The sequence below is a fragment of the Danio rerio genome, chromosome 9 (genome assembly GCF_049306965.1).
Source record: "Danio rerio strain Tuebingen ecotype United States chromosome 9, GRCz12tu, whole genome shotgun sequence".
In the NCBI taxonomy this organism is placed as follows: Eukaryota; Metazoa; Chordata; class Actinopteri; order Cypriniformes; family Danionidae; genus Danio; species Danio rerio.
This window is the reverse complement of record NC_133184.1, coordinates 14640896-14667771: the sequence shown is the minus strand read 5'-3', so window position 1 is coordinate 14667771 and position 26876 is coordinate 14640896. Positions and strand designations below refer to the sequence as shown.

Sequence of the window (26876 nt, the reverse complement as noted above, 5' to 3'; positions counted from 1 at the left end):
ATTCAAGTTTTATATCTATGATGTGTTAAAGCAGCTAAAATACATGATTATTAAGTTATGTAATTTTAATTTAATGTTAACCAACTTCAGTGAATTGTTTACTGGACACTTACTCTTTTACGAATTCTTTAATTCTGTGTGTTGTTTACTAAAGATTCAATCTAAATGGATCATTTGAATTAGTGAGCTGTTTACTAGAGGCTCTATGAATGAATCAGCTGAATGAATAGATCAGCTGAATCAGTAAGTTGTTTGAGATTCACTCTGAATGGATCAATAAAATCAGTGAGCTGTTTACTGGAGACTCTTTATGAATGGATCATTTGGATCAGTGAGTTGTTTTCTGGGGACTCACTCTGAATGGATTGTTTCAATTAGTGAGTTGTTTGCTTGAGACTCAGTATGAATGGATCAGCTGAATCAGTAAGTTGTTTACTTGATAGTCGCTCTGAATGGATCATTTCAATCAATGAGTTGTTTAAATGAGCCTCTATGAATGAATAACTTTGGGTCAATGAGTTGTTTACTGGAGACTCACTCTGAATGGATTGTTTGATTTTATTGAGTTGTTCACTGGAAACTCACAATGAACGGATCAGCTAAATCAATAAATTGTTTACTTAAGAGTTACTCTGAATGGATTGTTTCAATCAGTGAGCTGTTCACTTAAGATTCTTCATGAATGGATCACTTGGATAAGCGAGTTGTTTACTGGAAACTTACTCTGAATGGATCGTTTGAATTAGTGATTTGTTCACTGAAAACTCACTATAAATGAATCAGCTGAATCAGTAAGTTGTTCACTTGAGACTCACTCTAAATGGATTCTTTCAACCATTGAGCTGTTTACTGGAGACTCTATGTTTGAATCATTTTGGATCATTGAGTTGTTTACTTGAGACTCACTATGAGTTGTTTACTGGAGACTTTTTAGTCAGCTTCATTTAGGAAATGCAGACTAAAAAGTATAACATTTTGTTTTATAGTGTAGTGATGTAAAGTTTCCTACAATAAAAATAGTGCAGATACTTAAAAAAAAAAATCTCTAAGTACAATAGTGTAGTGAAAACACGTAGTTACTTAGTCCACCACAGGCATGAATATAGACTATACAAACGTTCAACCCTGCATTTTTCAACAGCATGGTCTAACTCAACAATTTAGTTATAAGAGAGTGTAATTAAGATCATTCAGTGATGTTAATTAAATATTTGCCTTTATTAAAATCTATCAAACTGGATTAATACCACATGAGCAGATTTTTAGGTTAACATTTCATGATTTGTGATGAAAATACCATTTGATATGCTGTGTGTGCAATGCGATAGTGCTGTATGTATCATAAACGCTCACCCTTCACACATATTGCGGTATAGACACTGTGGGAAGGCTATTTATTTGATCTGTGTTGATCCCGATGTAGTAACAGCTCAGTATCTTTCCACTGGACATCAAACTGGCTCCATCAGCAGCTAAGTGCCATACTTAATTTATTTAACCTGGAGCGTTTTCCCTGTCAGATATGATTATGCAGCTCAGGGATCATATCCAGGCATGCCTCTCAGTCCTAACTGACAGATGTTTATATGCACATGTGGCCAAAACTGGCTGGACTACTGGGTTTCCCCTTTAACCTCATGAAGTTTAGTCTGCATGTCTGCAACACCACACCCTGATGCCTCATCTTTCCACTCATCTCTCCTTCAACTCCCTTTTGCGTCTATTCTTCATTGTAATTTTCACTCTCCCTCCACCTATCTGAAGCATGATTGTATAATACAGCTATAGAAATATAACTTGTTAGGAGTTGAGAGACCACTTGAAAATTAAAAGCATCTGGTTTTGTTGGCTTTATCTATTAGGGCTGTTGGGCATGGGTTTTAGTAAAATTGTAAAAAAAAATGTATTTTATTATCGTCTGGTAAAGTTGGAAAGGACGAGTAATTTGGAGAATTTTGGATGACAGTTGGAGAGAGAAACAAATGTTTTCCTTTGTTATAAATTATAATCAGGGTAACTCCACCAAATATTGCTTTCTTAACTCTTCAGAAGTTAAAACATAGATATTGTGCCATTTTTTGTTATTTTAAGCAAATAAAAAAATACTCTAAAATATTTTGGAAGAAATAAAAGTACTTTACATTAGGGTTGGGCGATGTTGACCAATTTGGCACCGTACAATGTCTTGTGTTTCAAGTCCGCTATGAAAATAACTAAAGCCATTTACTGTAAAGTCTGTGGGAGGGGGTTTGCAGGTAACAGCGTTTGCCACTGAGTCTACACGTACTGTAAAATCCTTAATTTAATCCTTACCATACTGTCAGCTGTGCAAGTGGCAGCTATATGAAAAATATAACACCGCTCATGAAAAGACTGTTTTTGCTATTAAGATGATATTATATAAAATAAAATAAAAGTTATATATCAATATAAATGTGGAGCGGGCGATGGATCGCGATACCGCCTCAGCATCATGAAGTTTGTCGGACATCGGCGATGGAAGATGGCATCATCTGTCGGCCCAACCCTACTTTACATAATAAAAAAATTACACAAACATAACAATATTGTCATTTGTAGCATCCTTTGTACACAATGTTTTAGGCTTGTCTATATTTACTTTTAGAGAACACACTATTTTATACACAATATTATAATGTTTTAAATTCAGAAGAGATTAATCGATCACATCTTTACTATCTGCAACTTAATTAGTGTAGTAATATAATGTTTTAAATTCAGAAGAAATTAATTTAACTGCAACTTAATTAATATAGTAATATGATTTACTTTAAAACACACTATTATATGGTTAGCCACCATTGTTTGGGCTATTTTCACAGTACTGAACACCACAACTACCACTCATCAATTAAGATTGTTTTACGAAAAGGGAAATATGGGGCAAAACATTTTTTATTTTTTTTCATAAGCCAGGACAACATTAACAGAACTGAAATATGGGACTCTCCTGAGAAAAATTGTCAAGCTAGCTGACTAAGGACTAGCTTAAACTAGTTAAAGCCTGGTACAAAAGAATCACAATGGATAACCTTTAGTTTTGGTCTCTACCCTTCCATTTCCCACTTTATTATTCCCCTCTTTCTTTTCCTTCATACATTGAATCTGATTAAAATGACTCGCCTCTCAAGCTCAGCCCTTTCTCAGCATTGCTTTGTTTCGCACTCACCTCACTTTCTCATTGCACAAGTATACAGTGTAGCAGGTGTACAGTGAAGTAAACACTGTTGATAATTCAGCCACACTGGCATTTCCAAAACAAAAGGACTAAATGCCACTTTGGAAACAGGCCTCTTCCAAACTTTGATATACAGCAAGGGTTTAATGCCAGGCAGAGATTTAAACTCACTACTGATCAACTGTTCACAAACTCAAACTCAAAACGGTTCGACGCACTAAACAGCTTTGCAATAATCTTTATAATATATACAGCTTTATAATCTAATTAATAAACATTATACCTGCTTAATATTAAAAGTACACATGCTAAGTGACTGATGTTTGCTAGTCATTTTATTTAATTTTAGATCTAAGGTAAATCGTCTGCTGGCACTCTCAGTATGACTATAAATGTCAAGTAAAGAGGTATTCAAATTGACACTGGTAACATTTAAACTGAAAAAAGCACATGATCAGTACCTGAGGTCATCATTGTCATAGTAGTTTATGCTGTTGTTCAGCTGCGAAATCGCAGAAATGGAACCATTTTTAAATAGAATTTTTTGTTGTGGAGTTTGGATAGTTTTTAGCATGGAAAGGATATAGCTTATATCTTGAGTTTTAGCATTGTGTGTAGTTAGGACATGGTGTAACGTAATGGTTTTCCCTTTGATAAAAACCTTGCTCCCCACTTGCCAGACAAAGTAAGTTACGCAGTTTCTTGTCAGGTGCTCTTGTAGTTATACAATTCTGGTAGTTTCAGTGTTAATTGCTGCATGCTAACTCAAAATATTTGTTATGAATAAATTGTTGTGTTTATTGGATTGAATGAGTTTATTTTTTTAATTACAGGATGAATCTTGGTGTGACAATGTAGGCCTATTGATTCAATTACTTCTATTGATTCTAATTACTTTACTTCTATTGACATCAGTTGTATCTGAACTGTACCTTTAGCTAAAAGAAGACATTTGAAGTGTTGTATATTGGTATTAGTCTTTTACCCCTTATTGGTCTTTTTTCCCCACTCATAAGGAGCACTAATTACTCTGCCTTCCGATTTGGAACAGACTTTATGTCTGTAGCTCAACTATAAAAGCATTTGGAACAGTGCCATTATACTGTAGGTCATGAAAAGGATAAGCAGAAAAAGATAAAAGAGAGATGAGATGTACACTGTTTATTGTCCAGTTGCCAGAGAATGTGATGAAACCCAGAGCTCTCTGAAAAATCAGGTAGGTGACAGGGACCAGATGCAATGTAAAAAAGGTAAATCTGTCAAAGTTTACAGGTACAGCTCGGAGCTTACATGAAATACACTGTTTCCCTCGTCATAGCGGCTTCATTCAAATTCATTGGGTTGTTTCCTGACTCCTAGGCACAGCATAATATGTGTCCCGCTCCTAAAAGTTATAAATAGATTATTGTGGAATAAACATAATAAGCATGGGTTGATTTATCGTGATATATCTGTAATGCAATCAGCAAAGCTCCTCGACTGAATGACATGGCTATAGAAAAAGGGCTGAGCAGGTTGAAGTCATGCTTCCCTCTCTCTCTTTCTGTATCCCTCTCTTTCATCTTTATCGTTTTCCCCTTCCTCTATCTTTACTCTCTCTTTTCCTCCCTCTGGCACAGTATTCCAGTTTTTGATATTATCTAATCACCATATTAATACACAAGGAATAGATATTCCATTCTCCTCCATCCCTGGGATTTTATTAATTCAGTAGAGCGATAACATCCCTGAGGCTTCCTGACTGTGGAATCCACAGTTTGCACTTTATATATTTTACCTTGAAAATTGGCAAATTAAAGTTATAGAGTTTTCAGAGATTCTTTTACCTAGTCCAATATAGCAGTGGCTTTCCAATTTATTATTTTTTTGTGTTTGTTTTGTTGTTTTTTCCATCAAACCCCATATTTTACTTTGGAGATTGAATAAAGATTAATAACCTCACTAAATGTTCTTTAAAATATTTTAAGTTGTATTTTTGCTAATTTGTTTTGTTGATATATTTTAAGGTATGAGAGCACATCATAAGACCTGTCCATGTTTTTATGTCCATATCTGTTTTTGCAAGCTATTATCACATGGGAATAAAATTTAATATATGAAATAGCATTCATTCATTCATTCATTCATTCATTCATTCATTCATTTTATAATTATATAATTAAAAATTAATTATCACTTTATATATTTTTACATTTTTAATTAAACATTCCCCAGAACTACAGCCTAAAGTGAGAAAAAATAATATCTGAATGAGAGCATATTTGAGCATTTGAAATGTTGAAATGAAATAGTCCTTTCAATATTTTCAATATTAACTAATTTAATTTACAGAAAAGGTACTATATCATCATATATATATACTGTATATATCATTATAATGATATGAGATGACATATCCTTATATGAGATTTTTGTAGGGGTGATTTGGCCTAAAGTCTTGGTTAATTGAACATTTTAACTCGATTAAGCTTAATAAACCATTATTTTATTATTTTATTTGTTTATTTTATGTTTTTGCCCTAATAGTTCACAGTTTTGAATGTAGGGTGCATTACTTGATTTAAAAAAATTGAAGGAAACGCACACTATTATCTATGATTATTTATTGTACATCAACGTTGAACAACTAAAATTAAAACACGGCTCTCTGCAACGCCCACTCTTGTCACCTCCACTAAACTGACCAGACACACAGCTTCCGCTAAGCATTGTTGTGACGTGTAGTAAAATTTTTTGAGAAATGCGTGGGTATGCGACGGCTGTGCCGGACCGTATGCGTGCGCTTAATATAAGAATAATATAGTAAGTATAAAAAAAATATAATAAGTATAAATCAGCCTTAACAAAGCGGGGTCAGGTGACTCCACACACGGTAGAGAAAGTAACTGAAAAAATTAACCTGGAAAATTAGATCGATGGCGATGCAGTGGCGCAGTAGGTAGTGCTGTCGCCTCACAGCAAGAAAGTCGCTGGGTCGCTGGTTCGATCCTCGGCTCAGTTGGCGTTTCTATATGGAGTTTGCATGTTCTCCCTGCATTCGCGTGGGTTTCCTCCGGGTGCTGCAGTACAGGTGAATTGGGTAGGCTAAATTGTCCGTAGTATATGAATGTGTGTGTGTGGATGTTACCCAGGGATGGGTTGTGGCTGGAAGGGCATCCGCTGTGTAAAAATGTGCTGGATAAGTTGGCGGTTCATTCCGCTGTGGCGACACCGGATTAATGAAGGGACAAAGCCGACAAAAAAATTAATGAATGAATTAAATTAATTACAGGTTTTGAATGTCGATTTTAATTAATTTTCGATTAATCGCCCAACCCTAGATTTTTTTCACTTTTAGAACAACTATTTTAGGGCGGCACCTTGGCTCAGTGGTTAGCACTGTCCCCTCACAGCAGGAAGGTTGCTGGTTTGAGTCCTAACTGAGCCAGTTTGCATGTTCTTCCTATGCATGGGTTTTCTCCAGGTGCTTCGGTTTCCCCCACAGTCCAAAGACATACAGTAGGTGAATTGAATAAACTAAATTGACCATATGTGTATAAATGACTAATTCTGTGTACTTTGCTGCATAAAACCAATCCCGGAATAGTTGGTTCATTCCGCTGTGGCGACCTCTGAAATAGAGACGAAGGAAAATTAATAAATGAATCACCATTTTTGCAACTAAATACTTCTCAATTAGTACATTCAGTTTAACTAAATGAATTCAGTTTTAAATTTTAAACTGTTTAAATGTTAAATTTTTAACTTAAACTAATGACTTTAAAAAAACTTGGAAAAAAAAATCACTAAAACTATGGTAAATGAAAAAATGCTATTAAAAAAATGAGAAGTAATTCAAACTATGAATTACATACTCCAATCTCAATGCTCACCTAACGCTGATTTCTACTTTACACTTCACCGAGGGGAGTCGAGTCCTCTACGGCAATGCTCAGTAAAGTCTCTATTGTATTTTCTGATGAAGGCGATCTGAACTGACGATTGGCCGAGAGCATTTTTAGACTCCTTAACTCTGGCCACATGCAGAGCTGTGATCACAGACCCCGGGACACCCCACCGTCTCCAGCTGCCTTTGTTCCTGCACTAACCTCACAGGGGACAGTACTGATACTACTGTCTAAGCACTAGCCTCTTAGTTGCTCGTGACTGACGTGAGCATCTATGAAAGGAACAATTTCACACAGCAATTTCCTGCTCCGTCTCATCGTGTGGGGCTTTTTTTCATGATAGATTTGACAAATGAAAGCGTCTAACCTCACAGCTAGATTTCCTCTCGAGCGAGGCCAATGGTAGTGGATGATATCATGGCTCCGTGAGGCTCTCTTGGGGTCCCGCTGATCAATGCGCGATTTCCGCCTTTAATGAAGAATCGATAGATGGTGTGAAGCCGGACAGGACTCAAGGGGGTCACACAGGTCTCCCACACAAATCACTTCATCAAGCATATCTATTATGACAATTATAGGCCTTCTAGAGTTACAGATGAGGATTGATATGCTGATAAATAGCATAAAGTAGACTTATACACACACACAAAAATGTTTTTTTGATTGTTTTTAGTGATTTTTAGCAGGTAGGCAAGAAATAAAAATGTATAATGTTTATTTTGCTAGCTCACATTGTTATTCTTAAGGTGAATTCCAAATCTGTCCAAGTCAGTCCACTGAAAAAAAAATGAAGGATTCAGATGCAAAAACCTCTGAGTGCCATCTGAAATTTTCTTCTAATGTTAGCATTTCTCTCAGGCTCTTATGTCTTGATTCAGTAATTTCACTTTTATGGCGAAGATTAGTTTATTTTTTTCACTTTTAACATGAAATAACTAAACATAAATATAAGAGGCTGAGAAAAAATGCTAATTGAAGAAGAAAATTCAAGATGGCACTTTAATTTGGTACATATTTCGGTAATCTTTACTTTCTGCTGTTCTTCTCTGTTGACATTAACTTGATAGCTTCCATAGCAATATTTTTAGCCATGCCCCTCTTACCATTAGTTTGCTATGAGAGAATGATGCTCAGAAAGAAAGCTTGTCCCCTACTCAATATTCCATTTCAGTTGAAAGAAAATAATTTTAAAAATGACATTAAAATACTGCATATTTCCTGATGATGATGTAGTTCTCAACCTTTTACCACCAAAGCCCTTATGCTAAGGCTGCACGATATTGAAAAAATATTTTGTTTTACTGCGATACACAATGCTCAGCATTATTGAGTACACCCTATTTTGAAAATTAATGTTTTTCACCATTTCTCAGTGAATATAGGCAATTTATTTTGGTAAATTTAAATAAACCAGATTTATTAAACAGATATATTTATTAAGATAGTATGTTAGTCACCAAACATATATAGAAATTGAAAGGTAATACAATTACATTTAAACAAAAGATTGCAAAAAAAATTACAACCTACAAAATTTCAACTAAATTTTTCTTTTTTTTTTTTTTTTTTTTGCTTCCATTGATTTTTCTTCTTTTTTTAAACTTTGCATTTATTCTTTTTAACATATAGTGTTGAAGTCCGAACTATTAGCCCCATTTTGATTTTTTTTCTTTTTTAAATATTTCCCAAATGATGTTTTGAAATTTTCACAGTATGTCTGATAATATTTTTTCTTCTGGAGAAAGTCTTATTTGTTTTATTTTGACTAGAATAAAAGCAGTTTGAATTTTTTAAACACCATTTGAAGGAAAAAATTATTAGCCCCTTTAAGCTATATATTTTTTCGATAGTCTACGGAACAAACCATCATTATACAAAAACTTGCCTAATTACCCTAACTTGCCTAGTTAACCTAACTAACCTAGTTAAGCCTTTAAATGTCACTTTAAGCTGTATAGGAGTGACTTGAAATCTAGTAAAATATTATTTACTGTCATCATGGCAAAGATAAAATAAATCAGTTATTAGAAATGAGTTATAAAAACTATTATGTTTAGAAATGTGTTGAAAAAATCAGCTCTCTGTTAAACAGAAATTGGGGAAAAAATAAACGGGGGCTAATAATTCTGACTTCAACTGTACATTTGGGTGTACTAGTTTTTGAACCATTATTGTAAGTTATTTTGTTAGATGAATATAAATTTTGTATAGCTTAATATTTAAAAATGAACTTAAAACTGTTCATTGCGATATGAGCATAATGTCACCATATATGATTGGCTCTACTTTGAAATATTTCATTCATTTAAATCTACTGGGATGATCAAGTCATTTTCTATGCAGTGGATTTGCATAAATTATAATAAATTACAACCAAAAATAAGTAAATAAACAGGGCTTTATGTTTTGTGTCATATCTTACAGCAATTGAACAATCAAATGTAAAATAGCATGGTCATCATTGTATAAATAACTTAAAAATAATAATATTTAATCATATCTTTTTATCCTTACTAAATAATCTAATCCTGCATTGTGACTATCACAGATACAAACATTGCTATAGCAATGCCCACACTATATGTTTTGACCTTAGAATAACAGTAAGGTGGTTCAAAAGAGCTTTTGTCATTGTAGTAAATTCCCATTCATAGCAAAACATATGAGAGTGGAGTAACCAACCTAGAAACTGTGGTTCTACATGGCACCATTTGACAGAGGTGTTGTATAGCACTTAAAGCATTTCCCCTATGATCACGAGCCAACGAACCACTTTTAGTGCTATTTAGCACCATTTTTTCAAAGTGCACAGTATTCCATTATAACACACAATTTAAATTCTTTATTAGATTTTGTAGACGTTGTCCAAGAATTCTCACATTTCAGATTGCAGTGCCAACCTCTGTTTCTCTCTTCATAGCCTTTTTTGGTTTTACGACTAAACAAATGGCTGATCTGAGCACAGTCTGGGAACGCTCTGAAACAAGCACTTAATATTTTAGAGGCACTTTCAGGTTTTTAATTCTTCCACAGGGTAAGATTGAGGTTTTTAGGCAAAGCCTGTGATTATTTACTTTCAGTCAAATGAGCGAGACTTACTTGCGCCTGGGGTGCATCTGAATCCATTCACCTACTGTAAATACAGCAGATGATGTAGGGATCAATTTACACAGTACATGTGCTCACAGTCAAGAACATTGCTTTTTTTAAAGTTTATATGGTTCAATAGCATGTGCCACTTGGTTGGCAACTTTCGCACCACAAATTCATTCTTTTTTATGGATGGAATATATACATAACCTAAAGTGTCGAAAATCTCAAATGTGTTGAAACACAGGGCAACTTTTTAAACAATGTTATTTATTTATTTATTTATTTAACATGGAATGTCCCATTGAGAGACAATATCTCTTCTGTATGGGGGTCCTGGTAAAGACAGACAGCATAGGACAGAGTTACAAAAAAATACATGTCACAACACATGGACACACACAAAAATAATGTAAACCATAATCTATTATTAAAACACATGGACTGTTCTAAACTGACACTCCTTAAAATATTTTTATTAATATAGCAATATATGCTAGATTTCATATGTAGTATATCTTGAAGCTCATTCCAGACATATGGAGCATATTAAAAGAATGCAGATCAACCTAATATATAATATATAACTCTCTGTGGGAAAAAAATGGCATCTTAAGTAAGAGTATATCTGCTGATCTGAAATTATATGTATTTGAGCAGTACACAAAAAAAGCTATATATGAACCATTCTCCAACTACAGCACTTTTAGCCTTGTGAAGTTGAGCAAAAAAAATTTGTTCAAAATTAACGTAACATAGCCTCATAAGTTTAAACAATTTGACTAGTTTTAGGATCTGTAATAAGACAAATTTAGAGAGAAACATCTTTTTTCATCGTGAATTCAACAATTGTCATTTCCACCACATTTCCACCTAATCTTTTTGTATCTAGTTTAACCAATCTTTCCACAATATATAATAATTATACATTTGTCAATGAAATAAATAAATTATATGCTGAATTGTGCACCTGTCACATTCTAAAATTTTATATTAATTTGGTTAAACTTATTAGAAAATAAATAAACTGAATTTGTATATTAAATAGAACATGAACTTTGTGAAAACACTTTTAATGTGTGATGAGAACTTTTTAAATATTTTTCAAAAATGTGTGTGGTGATGGAAATGACAGTGGTGGAAATGACATTTCAAAATTTTATTGTGAAAAAATGAAAATAAGCTTCACCGATTAGCTTTGAATTGATACTAGCCTTTTCTGTATACAAAACACTTTTATTTACCTTAATTTTTGTTTGGTTTTTAAAAACATCTTTGAAGGTACAACATGTTTGGAAATGACGTAGAATAAATGTATTTCCTTATCAAGCGGTGTTGATAAAAATTTAAATTCCCTCCATCTTGAACATGTGCTCAGATGCCACTATTTATTTTCATAGAAACCTGCTAAATAATCTTTCACACAAACCTTTTAAAGCGACATTACAGTGTTGTGGTGAAAATGACACTGATTCTGTGCGACAGCTATATTTTGTATAAAAAATAATATTGATAATAGTCTCACATTAATAACTATAAAATATTAAAATGATTTACCAATGCTTAATTAAGATATATTAAAAGTTACCAGATAAATAATATTTTAAAAGATTATTTTCATTGTTGACATTTAAAACTCTTCGTGTGCGTCAAGACGAAAACAGTGATTTTGACACCTAAAAGAAGGTTGAATAATATGAAAAAATACATAATAGAAATGTAATAACAAAATTTTAATTAGGTTTTATTGTTTGACAAAGAAAGAGGATTTTGAACAAAATGATATATATTTTTGGATATAAGATCAAAGGACATAAAAGTGCCCATTGTTGAATTACCCTTATATACTGTGGTAATTTATCAACTACAGTTTTAAAAATTAAAACTGAGGTATGTCGTTTTCTCCTTCACTGTAATGAGGTCCATTCTGTCTTTTTACATAAATTACAGTAATGTTGTTAGGTTATTTTGCAAAGCAACGTTGTTTGGCTACTTTTTGATTATGAATGGGCAGCAATATTGTATCTGTAATTCATTGCTCTAATTATTTGCACTGTTTCTTACTTGGTTGCCCATTTATGGCATAATTTCCCAAAGCTCAAAACGTTGACCTTTAAATCATCAGCAAAAGTACCATCTAAAATTTTCTTCTAAAATTATTTTCCTCAGGCTAATGTGTGTAGCTTTAGTAATTTAAATTATATAGAATATGTGTTTTTATTGTCTTTAAAGTAAAATAACTGAGCATAAACAAAGCAGGCTGAAAAAGTTCCCATTTTAGAAGTATTTTGGATGGCATTTAGATGTTTTTGAATATCCATATTGCAGTAAGGTGTGAGATGTAATGTAAATATTTATGTACTGCATTATTAGTTTGTTTATCCCAAGTCTGATCAATTAAATGGGCCTTGCTATCTTTATACCTTCCTCCCTAGTAGGTGCTATTATGCTGTTGGCTAAGTAAACCTAGTGCCAGTTAAAAGTAAATACTAATGGTAGGAGTATAGGCGAGAGCAAAATGACAGCAGCCAAAAAGAATCAGAATATATGGCAAGGTTTCTAGTCATTTGTACTGTTTTGAAATGTAAATATTTTATGTTTAAAAATATTTAAATATTTCGTAAGTATTACTAAATATTTAGTTTATGTAACTATTTTTGTAAGATCATTAAATAAACAAATAATTTAATTATATATACTCTAGGCAAATGTTGCAAGAAATATTGTTATATTCAGTACTCAATATCATTGCATAAGTCATATTTAGATCAGTCGATCCATTCCAGATCCTGAAAAAAAACAGGAATCAAGCAAAAGTTACCCACAGCTTTGCTAAAACTTTATTGCAGTCAATTACTAAATATTTTAACACTGTCAGCAAAAAAAAAAAAAAAAAAAAATGTGTGTGTTCACCCTATCAGATGCCTGAATCTGCAGGGGACGTGTGGTGCTTGATAGCTTTGTCAGGTGTGAAAGAGAGTCCTGCCTCATAGATGCAACGTGTGAAAGACAATTAACATGCGGCTCTGATGGAGGAGGAGGAGGAGGGGTAAATCTGAAGATACTTCCTTACTCTGCTGTGGTCAAGTCAAACACATGATTTAAAAAGCTCAGGGTGCTAAATACAGTGTTTATCCTAATTTTCTAGTGGAAAAACAAGTGGAGGAGTCTCAAAATTAGTCTTTGCTACGAAAAAAAATGTGGCATTTATTTAGTATGAACACATTTTTTGGGCCGGTCCTCAATGCTGGCATGCTCACCCCAAATAGATTCACCATAGTAACAACATTCAGTAATAAGATCCATGAAAATTGAATTAGCCTCACATCCGCAGTAAATACAAGCGAATGTTTGTGTTGATGTTTGCCAGCCATGTGACTGTTACAGTCCCACACAGCATGTGTCCTCAGTATTAGGTGAAAAATGTTTTTGTAGGACAGTTTTGTGTGGAGTTAATTGGTAACTGTGACAAATCTGAGGGAAAAAAGTGAGAGTACTTTTTAGAACAATACTGATTTGAATTGAAAAGCTCCTAAAAGTTGACCTAAGGTGATCAGAACTGTGTGGTTTAGTTTTATGCCAGCAGAAGATTGTTTTGAGAGTGTTTTTGTGTGTTTAAGGCTGGTTAAAGACAGCTGCTGGCGTCTGTCAGATGCTTCCTCTCCACTTTCATCTTCTCTTGCTGTTATGTTTTTATGCTCTATCACAGGGGGTCCTGTCATTTTTGAGGAAAGAGCCAGAAGTGCAAGAGCTGAGGTGGGACGTGTTATCAGAGCCACTAGAGGAGGGCTGTACAAATGTTTGATTGGAGAGTGTTTGGTGCTTTTTGCTCACCATGAGATATCATTCTTTACTCGTCTCAGATTATGTGAACCCAAAATCCAGTCAAATAGAAGACAAACAGACAGAGTTGATGTAATTAAGTTGCTATATGCTCAAGGCAGACTGAAAGGTGGAAAGTTCTTAAGAGGTCTTCAAGTTTAAAGGTTTCATAGGCTTTGGAATCAATACATATATAAATGTGTTTATTAGGTCTGCACAGATAATGAACTGGAATAAAATAACATTTAATTGATCAGAATTCAGTTAATTTTTTTTTGATCTTATTCTAAATCAAATTCCAGTTCATTGTCCTGTGATTTTTTTCCTGGGTCACATATTGTATATAATCACCTTACTTTTATTATTAATGTATTGCTAAACAATCACAAGAAAGGTGAACATCATTTTTGACCAAATTACTCTTTCTAATTGTGTCTTTTTTAATGTTTTTCAAGGAATTTCATGAGAAACTTGTAAGACTTCAGTCGACATGTCAGTGAATTATAACTGAGAACACCATTAAGTCTCCCAAAGTATGACAGAGCAATGTATTTGTCTTTTGGGAACACACAGCACACTGAATAAATATGACAGAGGACAGAAATCATGGTTTCTCCAACTCAAGGCTCATTGATTTCTCTGTCTGTGCGCTCATCTCTAGTTGGAGCAGTGTTTTAGACAATGACTGTCTAGCGCTGAAGGGTACAGATGTTCTGAGGGTCCACAGGCTTGCTGAATTGGTGGTTAAATGAGGCACAGCATGCTGTGTGGAGTCACACTCCTCCGCTAGCACAGAAACATAAACCTCAGCCTTATTAACGCGACAGCACTGTGCTAAGTAGCAGTGTTTTTACCCTCGCTGCCTGCCAGCTGGACCCACAATTACTTTAAAAAAGAAACTCTTTCACATTTTTAAAAGAAAGCAGATAATACAGTACACCTGTCTTTTCTATTTCTTTTATTATTATTATTATTTATAGTACCTGCCATCAGGTCAATTTTAAAAAGCATTTCAAGGAAGAATCCATTTAGTAAACAGGCAGAACCTGCCTTAGCTGTGTATAATTGACATAGTTTCATAGGTAATTGAGATCAAACACCTTTTACCCACAATCCCATTGTAATTTTCTCTGGCAAGGCTTATCACATTTCGAGAGTTAACAGGAGAGGAAAAAAAACCAGAACAAGAAAAGACCAAACTCATTATGTAGAGGTGGCAGAACAGACGGACCTTTAACACACACTGTGTTGTGTGTCTGCTCTATCTGCTGTGTTTACAGTAACGCAAAGACCTTTTAATGCCTGTTTGCGAGGTACTTTTATGGACGGGCTGCCTTCAAACTGGGCTTGCACTATAATGTCAGGATCGATGGATGGTTATATAGATAGATGGATAGATGCATAGATAGATAGATAGATAGATAGATAGATAGATAGATAGATAGATAGATAGATAGATAGATAGATAGATAGATAGATAGATAGATAGATAGATAGATAGATAGATAGTTAGATAGATAGATAGATAGATAGATAGATAGATAGATAGATAGATAGATAGATAGATAGATAGATAGATAGATAGATAGATAGATAGATAGATAGATATTGTGTCCATTCCCATATATATGAATGGATGGATGAATATATAGATGGATGGGTGGATATGTAGATGGATAAATATATAGATGGATGGATGGATGGATGGATGGATGGATATATTTATTGATTGATTGATTGCTTGCTTGATTGATTGATTGATTGATTGCTTGCTTGATTGATTGATTGATTGATTGATTGATTGATTGATTGATTGATTGATTGATTGATTGATTGATTGATTGATTGATTGATTGATGGATGGATGGATGGATGGATGGATGGATGGATGGATGGATGGATGGATGGATGGATGGATGGGTGGATATATAGATTTTTTCATGTTCATGTTCAGCATTGTTCTGCTGCTTAGTGAGGGGAAGAGATGGTGTTTTTTTATTGTGTGCCCTTAGCTGTGACATAGATGAACTTGAATTGGTTCTACTGCACCTTTACTGTCAGTAAAGGAAATGTGTCCAGAGTTAGTCATTTTTAATTACCGCCGTATCGCCGTAGTATACTACTCACCTCTATCACCATAGTATGCTACCATGACCAATAACAAATTGTTATTCTCAATGCACTGTTGAAACTATTCATTTTGACACCCCTAATAAACATGCCTTGTTTGTTCTGTTCTAAAGATATGACTTCATCGAGATCCGGGATGGGAACTCAGATGGCGCCGACCTTTTGGGAAGACACTGCAGTAACATCGCGCCCCCTGCGATCATATCCTCAGGCCCAGTTTTGCACATCAAGTTCGTCTCAGACTACGCCCACCAGGGGGCAGGGTTTTCGCTGCGCTATGAAATCTATAAGACAGGTAAGCACGCGTTACTCAGCATGATGTACTGCATCATTAACAATGTGGTGCCAAAGCTTCGCCTGCTGTTTACACATCTCTCCTGTGTGCTTTAAGCAAGAGCCCTGTGTTCTTGCTCTTGTACTAACACAGCGTTTACAGCGTGGGGAGAGTTCATGTGGGTCCAGCGAGCCTGTTAGGAAAGCTTGATTTCTCTTAACACAGATCACAAATTCACCTCTTCGCACAGGAAACACGTACTTCACCTTTTCCTTTGTTTACCAACTAGTTCTTGGATCATAGACTGCGATGTGTTAAATCCCACCTGCCTGAGAAGTGTTGATTGGCTTTTGTCAATCGGAGGGAAAAGTCCCTATTGGTCAGTGTGGTGTCACTGGCAAACCACCGCTTTTATTACTTGCTGGAAAGGTGTAGATTTGCTTTTGGAAACTGGAGAGAAAGGCTCTCATTGGTGAGTGCAGGGGCTGGAAGACAGGGGTTGCCATTTATGACAAGTTCCAAATGGGGTTTATGGCTTGGAGGGAAAGACTGTTATTGGTTCAAATACTGTAGGTCTCTATAATCTCCTTTTTTTCTAGTGGGATTTGGTCGCTGTTTGTCTCTAGCTGGGATTTGCACCACTAATAATGGAAGTCCGAATTGCTTTCAAACTCAAATTTGAACTGAGGTAGGAAACAGGGTACTGGATTGTAATATGAATGTAAAAGTTAAGGCATAAATGAAAACAAACTGGACTTTACAACATAAAATAAGTATAAAAGGTTTTTACAAATCCTTTGGTTGAGTTTTAATGTAAAGATAGTTCAGCTGTAGATAGGTTGGATGTAAAATCTTATAATGATGTTTAATTTTTATCATATTTAATAAATGAGCTAGGAAGAAATTTAATTTTAATTTATTCATTTATTGTTTTAAATTAATTAATTTATTTCTATTGTATTTACTGTATTTTATGTATTTAATTATTTTTAGTTATTTATTTTATTGTATTTATTTAATTTTTTTTATTTATTTACATATTTATTTTTTATTATTTATGAATTTATTTATATTGTTTAATTGAATTTTTTTACTTACTTTTTTATCTATGTATTAATTTTTATATTTATTGTATTTATTTTTGTGTATGATTTTTATTTGTGTTTTATTTATTTATTTATATTGTATTTATTTATTTTATTTGCTTATTTATTTACGTATTTTTAATATTTATGGTGTTGTTTTTATTATATTTATATTATATTATATTTTATTGCATTTTATTTATTTGTATTATTTATTCATGTATTTTATTTTATGTATTTTATTATATTTTTATTTTATTTTCATTTAATTAATTAATTAATTAGTTTATTTATTATTTATTTATTTTCATTGTATTTACTGTATTTTATTTATATTTTATTGTATTGTATTGTATTTAATTATTTATATATTTATTTTTATTATTTATTAATTTGTTTTATTGTATTTTGTTTTTATTTTTTATTAATGTATTTGTTTAATTTTTATTGTATTTATTTACATATTTATTTGTTAATTTATTTATTTATTTATGTATTTTTATTCATGGATTTATTTTTATTGTATCTTATTTATTTATTTTAATTCATGTATTTTATTTTATTTTATTTTATTTTATTTTATTTTATTTTATTTTATTTTATTTTATTTATTTGTTGTAACCATTTAAAAATCACAATCAGCAATTAAAAGGAAGCCAGTATTCAAGTTTGAAATTCAGGTTGCTTTTCCATTATTGGACGTTATTGTGCATCTGGCCAAAAAGCGTAAAATATTTTATTCTGTTGTCAGTATTCATTTGTTCTGTTTTAATAAGCATATGTTATTGCTTCCAAAAAAACACCCTGCCGTTTTGCATTTTGTCATTGTACAGTATGTGTGAAAGCCCTCTGTGTGACCATCTGACCTCTAGTGCCTTCAAACACGATGTGCGATTTTTGTCTCCTTCATGGAGCCTGGTCGACATGCAACAGCGCAAATTCAGATCAAGGCGGCTGCTAGCGGGCAAAATAAACAACATGGAGACATCACTAGTTCCTTTTTCACCCTTCTGAAAGCATTCCGGGAATGCCTCTTTAATTGACTCCTGATCTACCCTCCCTCGAGGCCGGTGTTTGGAGGGGGCAGGGCAGCTGGGGTTACTAACACAACATGTGTGATAGCCTTTCCTCTTAGCTCCCTTCTGTAGTGTCCTGGGATAGCCATGCAGACCAGCTGTCATGAAGCTGGAGATGCACATTGGTCGGAAATGATCAGTTAGCAGTGTGCAGGGGTGTAAAATACTTGAGTAATTCTACTTGATTACTGTACTTAAGTATTATTTTGGGGTATTTGTACTTTACATTTCAAGCTGACTACTTGTGCTTTTACATGAGCAGATTTCTGAATAATTAACTGCAGTTTTTATTTTTAAAGTTTAATTTAAATTACACTGTAAAACATGCAGGGTTCCACACAATTCATTATTGTTGTCACAACACAAATTGATTAGGGTAACAAATTTAAGTGGATTTAACATAAAACAATCAATAATTGTGTTGTTTCAGCTTAGTTTAAATAAGTAGTTTGAATAAGCAAGAAGCAACACAGTGGCACAGTATGTAGTGCTGTCGCCTCACAGCAAGAAGGTCACTGAGTCGCTGGTTCGAACTTTGGCTCGGCTTGGCTCAGTTGACCTGTGTGGAGTTTGCATGTTCTCCCTGCGTTCACGTGGGTTTCCTCCTGGTGCTCCGGTTTCCCCTACAGTCCAAAGACATGTGGTACAGGTAAATTAAGTAGGCTAAATTGTCCAGAGTGTATGAGTGTGTGTATGAATGAGTGTGTGGATGTTTCTCAGAGATGGGTTGCGGCTGGAAGGGCATCCACTGCGTAAAAACGAACTGGATAAATTGGCGGTTAATTCCGCTGTGGCGACCCCGGATTAATAAAAGGACTAAGCCTACAAGAAAATAAATGAATGAATGAACAACCAAGAAAAAAAAAAATATTTTTTTAACTGAGTACTGTAAAACTCAATAAGTTAAGGTAACTCAAACTGTTTAATGAAACCGATTGCAATAAACCATGTAAGTTAAAAAACTAATCCTAATGAGTACTGTGAACTTAATCCATTTGAGTAAGTGAAGCAATTTGAGCACAATAAAATTCGATAAATAAAGAGAACTCAAACCAACTGAGTACTGTAAAACCCGATAAGTAAAGGCAACTCAAACCTTTTGAGGAAACCGATTGCTACAAATCATTTGAGTTTAAAAAATTTCCATCTAAGTTGAAGTAATGAGGTATTTAATTAACTCATTACATTCAACGCTGAGTTCAAAACTCTTTTCAGATGAGTAGAATTAGCTTTCAGTAAATTTTGAGTTAGCTACACTCACTTCATTTGATAAAGTTGACTTTTGGGTTTTACAGTGTATGTATAGTTTAAGTTTTACATAACTGTGCATCATAAATCAGAGAAACTAAGCATTTTCAAGTGGTCTCTTAATTCTGTCAGTACCTGTGCATGTCCATTACTTGTCTGTTAAGTATATTGGCAGAATGCACAAGATTGAGTGTAAAGGACATCCTGTCATGACAATTTGATTTAGCCTATAGTTAATATTTTACCACCAAAAAAAATGCTATTAATATTTGATTGCTTTAATAATAGATGTTTTTATGAAATGTTGGAAAAAAAGCAACAATCTATTTTAAATCAAATTTAGATTGTGCTTAGTGATCGTACAAGGAGTGAATAAATGTTAAATGTATAATCTTATTACATATTGACTACTATATGCAACACAGGCTCATTGTGGATATGTATCCCTGTCTACATTTCTGGAGAGTGTGAATTCTGTAGCCAGAGGTATGTCTGGCTGCATTTTGTCTTTAAAAATTAACGCTACGTCCAGTAGATGGCTTCTGTTCCTTTTAGCGCCAAAGCTAACGGCGCACCTCCATGTGCACGGCTTTTCCAGTGTTATCAGTTTGCTGAGTAGCTAGCACATACGTCAGCAGACTTTGGACGTGAAACAGAGTTGACTGTGATGACTGAGTTCAAGTTCGGCTAAGAATGTTTCCAAAAACTAAAGAAGCTTTGGAAAACACTAATGGGTTGGTTTTAGGGAAGGTGGGTAGGTTTTGCACAGTCAACAGCAACCTGGCCTGGTTGGATGAATTGTATATAGCGCCCTCTAGTGGAATTTCGTGAGTAAAGGACAAGTAAAAGAAATTATGAGGTCATCAAAAAGTGTACACAGCGGCCTCTGGTAGATTTGCCAAAACAAAAACTGAAACAAGACATAAATCCGGTTACTTATTTCGCTGTTCCCAGAAATGTAAACCTGGCTATGTATCTCCAGTAAGCCTGGGTTTATTATATACTGACAATAAAAATAAAAGAATATCAAATCAAGGGCTTCATTTTTTTTGTTTTTCACATTTGAAAGATGTTTTTAACCAGAGAAGTGTTTATCTGTGTGACAAATTAATTTGTAATTTATTTTTTTAGAACAGTTCAGTTTTATTCGTTTTTTTTGTTTGTTTTTTTTGTGAGACTGCTTGTGCAAATACAATTGAACTTTATTTTACTTTATTTTACCCAAATATTAAAATACTGTCTTCATTTACTCATCTTTAGCTTTTCAAATTTCATTCTTAAAGTGAACAGAAAAGAAGATATTTGGAAAAATGCTGGTACCCATTGACTTTCATGTTATTTATTTCCTACTACTGAAGTCAATGAGTGCCAGCAACCAAACTTCCAAACTTTGAACAGTCTTCAAAGTGTCTTCTGTTGTGTTCAACATAAGAAAGAAACTCATAAAGGTTTAAAACCACTCCAGGGAGAGTAAATAATGAATAAATAACGAAAAATAATGTTAGTTTTTTAGTCATCTATGCCTTACAGTATATTTTCAACCAGATATTTGTACTTTTAACTGAGTAAAATAATCACTCTGTATTTGTAATTTTACTTGAGTATCATTTTTTATGCTTCTTACACCCTTAGCAGTGTGCAGTTGGGTTTGGGCAGGAGTGACAGTTGCTTCTGACAGACCGCAACATAAATGCACCTTCCTAATGAGATCCACCAAGACAAAGGACTAGCTAAATTCAGTCATTAGTGTGAACACCCGACGCTGGAAGACATCAGTGAACACTCTATCGTGAACTCAGGCCCCACACCTCCTGCTTTACGGAGGAAGTGATGACACAATGCGCCGAGTGTGATCTGATAGTGTGAGAGCTCCATAGCAACCTGGCTAACGCGGCGCAGAGGTACGAACAGAGACAGTGATGAACGCTGAAACAACGGCAGGTCGCAGGTTTTTTTTTTTTTTTAATCATAAACAAGCAATAATGATGAGATCCGTCGGTGTGTGGAAGCTCGCAGTTGCCATGGCATTAACAAGATCTCATTATACTCCGAGGATGCGTGTGAAAATGTGTGGGAGAGTGTGGATGTGTGCGCGTTCGAAGACAAAGAGATTTTATTGGACTGAGTTTTGATGAATTTGAAGAACTAAGTGTGTGTGTTTATGACTCTAGGAGATGGTGTCATATGACAGTTATTATGCATGTGGAGACAAGAGTTTGAAATGTACTGAGGTCCTGTTACACACCAATATTATTGCGTCACCTTAGAATTATAAGGTTCTAGCTGACATTTTTGTCAAAATTGAGTTATTGACATATTCCTATTAAATCACAACTTATTTACATTATGGGTTGTTTTTGTTTAAGTTGTTTACATATTAAAACTTTTATTTAATAAAATAAAAAAAGGTTTTATCTACAAAGCCGAACTCTAGCTTGGCTCTATAAGGATCTTTGTGTGAGCCAATCAGCATTTTCAATGCACAATCAGGATCGGCTTTCTTTGTCATTTCGCCGGATTGCTCCGTTGACAGAGGGGAAGACCAGAAAGAAACACAAAATCAGTGTCGACTAAATAATGCCGGACCTCATGAAATTGCGAAGAAACCTGAATCTGAAAAGAAGTGTGTAAATGTGAGAATTTAGAAGCAGGTTTTGACATTTAGATGAAATGTTAAATTTGACATTGTTGAAAATGAAACCGTTATTAAAAAATGTAATATATTAAATGTGAAATATATTTATTTGTGTATATATATATAGTCAGCCAAACATTTTTCAGTGTTTATTAAGCTTGTTTTCTTTTAAATTCTTTAAATTTTATATTGAGGCAAATACTTCATTCAATTCATGGGGCATATAATTCAATAAATAAAAATCAATAGTTCATATAAAGCATAAAATTCAATAAATATTACCATATTAATACTTAAAATTATCACCTGCACTGGATAAAATATTTAGCACAGCCTTGAATGCTTAATTTGAACAAGAAAAAACATTCATCCTAAATCATTAAATAAATGTTATAGAAAACAAACAAACAAAAAGTTTAGTTCCAACCCTAATTAAACATGCCTGATCAAACTATTTGAGTCCTTCAGGCTTGTTTGAAACCTACAGGTAAGTGTGTCGAAGCAGGGTTGTAACTAAACTGTGCAGGGCTGCGGCCCTCCAGGTAGTGGCCTTAACACCTGTGATATACAATGATGGTGGAGTACATGGTAGTGTTGATGCTTGCTCAAGAGTTTGCTAACACTTTTTCAGCAAAGTGTGGATTTACTTCACCTATATTAAAATCAATACTTAAAACACGTTATATTACACATAGGTCAGCTAATCATCACACATGGATATATACACTAGATATCACATAAGGACTCTTAGTATGCATCAATAGCACCGCCACATTTGTACAGTGCTCCCAGGACAAATGTCATTCAACCACAGTGGCCAAGACAGTGTGCCGATGTGAAGATGCTAGGCTTTAGTGCTGTGTACAGGTGTAGTGATGAGCAAAGAAAGAAAACAAAGCACAAAAGCAAAACATTTCATAGGTAGATTTCGTTTTTTACGTTTTTGTATGTTACGAACTTTTGTGCTTAAGCAAGGATGTTATTGATGATAATTCACCTACTGCATTCACCATAAGGTAAATGAGCACCAACTCACACTAAACTCTTGGCTTATACTAGTTTTGTTGAATAAAATAAGCAAACAATGTTTTAAAATATGACAACAAGCTGCTGCAGTGCCAGAAACGTGTATTATTGTCGGCTAAGTGACTGTCGCTCTTAACAGGGATTCATTCTCAAACAAATCGCTCCCTCCATCAAAATGAGAAGTGAACGCAGGAAAGGTGCTGTGTTTCAGGAGTCAGCACACAAATTAAATCAAATTCAACAGAGAGGGAGGATAATACATTTTCAAGCACACAAACACATGCTCTTTGTCGGCAATGCCCGTGTGGTCACTTATCCATCAATGTAGAAAAGTTATGTAAAATTCGAATTTTCGTCATTTAAAAAAAAATAATGCATACTGACCACCGGGAAAACTCTCAATCATAGATATATGTGTATATGTGTATATCTCTGGCTTTTGATGGCCACAGTCCTCCACTGCTCCTTGAGGTTGATTTATACTTCTGCATCAAACGCCGGCGTATGTTACGGCGCTGACACATAGCCCTTCGCCATGGCCGTCGGCGTCGCTGACGTGCACCTCTCAAAAAATGTAACTACACGTCGCAATGACGCGTAGCGAAAGCTCTGTGATTGGTCGGAATGGTAGCGCTGACGAGTCTGGGCGGGACCGAGAGCCGCATGAATGGTGCGAGCCTGATGGAGCGATTGTTTACAAGTGTGGAGTCCCGTGAAGGAGCTCCGGATGGAAAGTTTTGTTTTGTGTTTACCTCATAGTTAAAGTTGTTGCAGTCCGAAGGTTCCTGCCTCAAAACGAGTGAGTTTGAGCCACTTGTACATCCCGGAAGTGTTCAGGAAAAGCAAAAAAGTAGCGAAGAAACTCGACACAGAGGAACATTTACACCTCACTGCCAACTAGCGTTTCGAAAGTGTTAATGCAGACCAACAGAGACAGCGCGCAGAAGTATAAATGCACAACTACGCGCGTTGCATGCGCCGAGGGTTACGCCGGTAACTTGAAGCCGAAATATAAACCAGGCTTTAGTCCCGCATTCATTTCAAAAGAGCGCTACCCTGTACTAAAATGGCAGGTCTATTGACGCATTCCTTCTAATAGACAACAGCAGGGCAGGCGACATCTAATGTAAATATGTATGATCATCACACAGCTATTCATCACATCCTTACAGGTATTTAGTAATAAAGTAATGGCATATTGTCCTGGCATATGTAATTCAGCATTTTTGTAGATGTGCTGTATGTTAATGTGAATTATTTTGAAACACTACTTAAAAATAATAATAATAATAATAAACTTTTCTGTTTTTAATACAGTATTGTCTTAGCTTTAAACGTAGGCTTATTTTGATTTATGCTCATTTTTCAAATATTTTATTTCATATTTCAAGTTTTTTTTATAATGTGCTTTAGAACGTACACATTTTGAAATATGTTTAAATATTTGCCTTTATGTTATGATAACTTCAAATAGGGCAGTGACCCTTGAATTTAGAAACATGTAATTTTGATTTTAATAACAAAATGAAACAAAGATATTAGTAAGAGAGAAACTGGAAGAAAATACAGAAGGAAAATTCTTTAGAAAAACAGCAGAAGCTGAAACATGTCCCGGAGTGTAAGTGTTGTTTATTTATTGTGGTGAGAGAACTGGATGTGTCCTGGCGTGGTCAGGGCAGTTTTCCCTAGCAGCGATAGGGATCTTGGGTAAATACACAGCCTGAAGGTGTGTCCGCCTCGTGCCGTATGACCCGCTGGGAGGAAACATTGCATCAATTCTCCTCCTCCTGCTGCACACACTAAGGAAATCAGTATCTTGTCACCCTTGAGCTGCCAAAAAAAATCTACCTGTGCCTCCACACTTGGAGATTTCAGCCATCACCCTTGAGAGCAAAATGATATGTTATTCCTTCAGCTGTTTGAAACTTGTGTCTTGCAGAATGAATGCGCAAAGTAGGCATGGCTCATGGGGAAAACACCTCAAACCAGGCATTAGTTTTCAAATGGCCATCATCAGACGCCTTTATTATGTTGTTAAGTTGCCGCGCTCAGTGTTGGAAAGCCCAGTGACCTTACATTGTGACTTACATCTGAACCTCATTCATAATAACCACTTAGTTTACTCAACCATGCACATAGCCACATGGTCCTGTTGCCACGGATACAATCTAAAAACTCGCAGCCAATCAGACCTTCATCGGTGGAGTTGGAGAAGAGCGAATTACAGCTCACAACACAACCGCCCTACAGCCATAGTGGTGTTGCTGTGTAGCGACTGAACCCTGTCTACTATTAGAATTAACAGCCTAATGGATGGTTCTGCCCTACTGATGTGTTGATGCTTTGGGACATTCACCAATCAGACCACACCATTAAAACAAGATAAAGAAGAAGAAGAAGAAGTGGACAAAGAAAGAAATGTGCTATATTTATGTTAGAAACCCAGCAAAATTAAAAAAAAATAAGTGTTTTTTTTTTGTTAACAACTGTTTATAGTGTATATGCACAGTTAGTGTTTCTTCCCATACCGATACACTTCCGGTAAATGGTTAACGTGACTTTTTAAAATTGTCATTCCATGTTGTTTTCCTCCATTCTCTTCTACTGTTATCCCAGATAAACAGAGTTGCGTGGAAGCATTACTGGGTCAGATGAGCTGTCAGACAGCCTTTACCCTGCAGTGGTAACATTCTGCATCACTACAGCTTGTTTCAGAGAAAAAATAAGGCTTCTTAATGAGTTATGGGTGTGTTTTTAGCACAACGTGCATTAAACCAATCAGATTATCATCTCCCATTCCCTTTAAGAGTCAGTTGTGTCGTGCCATGGCGCATTTGCCAATTACATGGTGGACTTTGTAGGTGGAAAAGCTGAATGCTTCACTGAATACTTCACTAATAGTTAAACAGACCATCTGCAGCACAAGGATAATGAACGAGCCTCCTCCATTCGGCCTCTTTACTTTTATTTCTCTTTAAATCTTATTCCTTAACTTTTGTGAATAAGGAAACAGTATTGTACGCACTCAACTGAAGACATCCATCAGCCTACATATTTTGTTTGTTAAGCACACAGATTAGCTTTAAAACTATTTTTAAATTCAGTTCAAGCAAGTGAATCAACAAAAATAATGAAGTGTGAGAGTTATATCCAAACACAAATCTTATTTTTATGCCCCATATGGTGATGCAAACGTCTCCAAAACACGACAGGTGGACAAATCTAAACATGCTTTTATTAAAACAAATATAAAAATGAATATAATAAATAATACTGCTAATATTAGCAACATTATACAAATGAAAATTGTCATGAATCAACTGAAAACGCCCCCTGAGATGGGGGCATGGAGGCAGTGGTTTTTATATTTATATTTATGTAGAAAATAATAATTTTTGGAATAT

At 34.6% G+C, this 26876-nt stretch overlaps 1 protein-coding gene across 3 annotated transcripts in view; it reads left to right on the top strand.

The window, feature by feature from the left end:
- The window catches only part of nrp2b (neuropilin 2b), a 138011-nt gene that overhangs the window by 18171 nt on the left and 92964 nt on the right, over positions 1 to 26876 (top strand). For all 3 annotated transcript variants that reach the window (XR_012384922.1, NM_212966.1, XM_017357663.4), the window contains 1 exon segment: positions 16242 to 16423. Coding sequence is in view for 2 of the 3 variants with exons in the window: in NM_212966.1 (NP_998131.1) it covers positions 16242 to 16423 (182 nt within the window). In the remaining variant the exon portion in view is untranslated.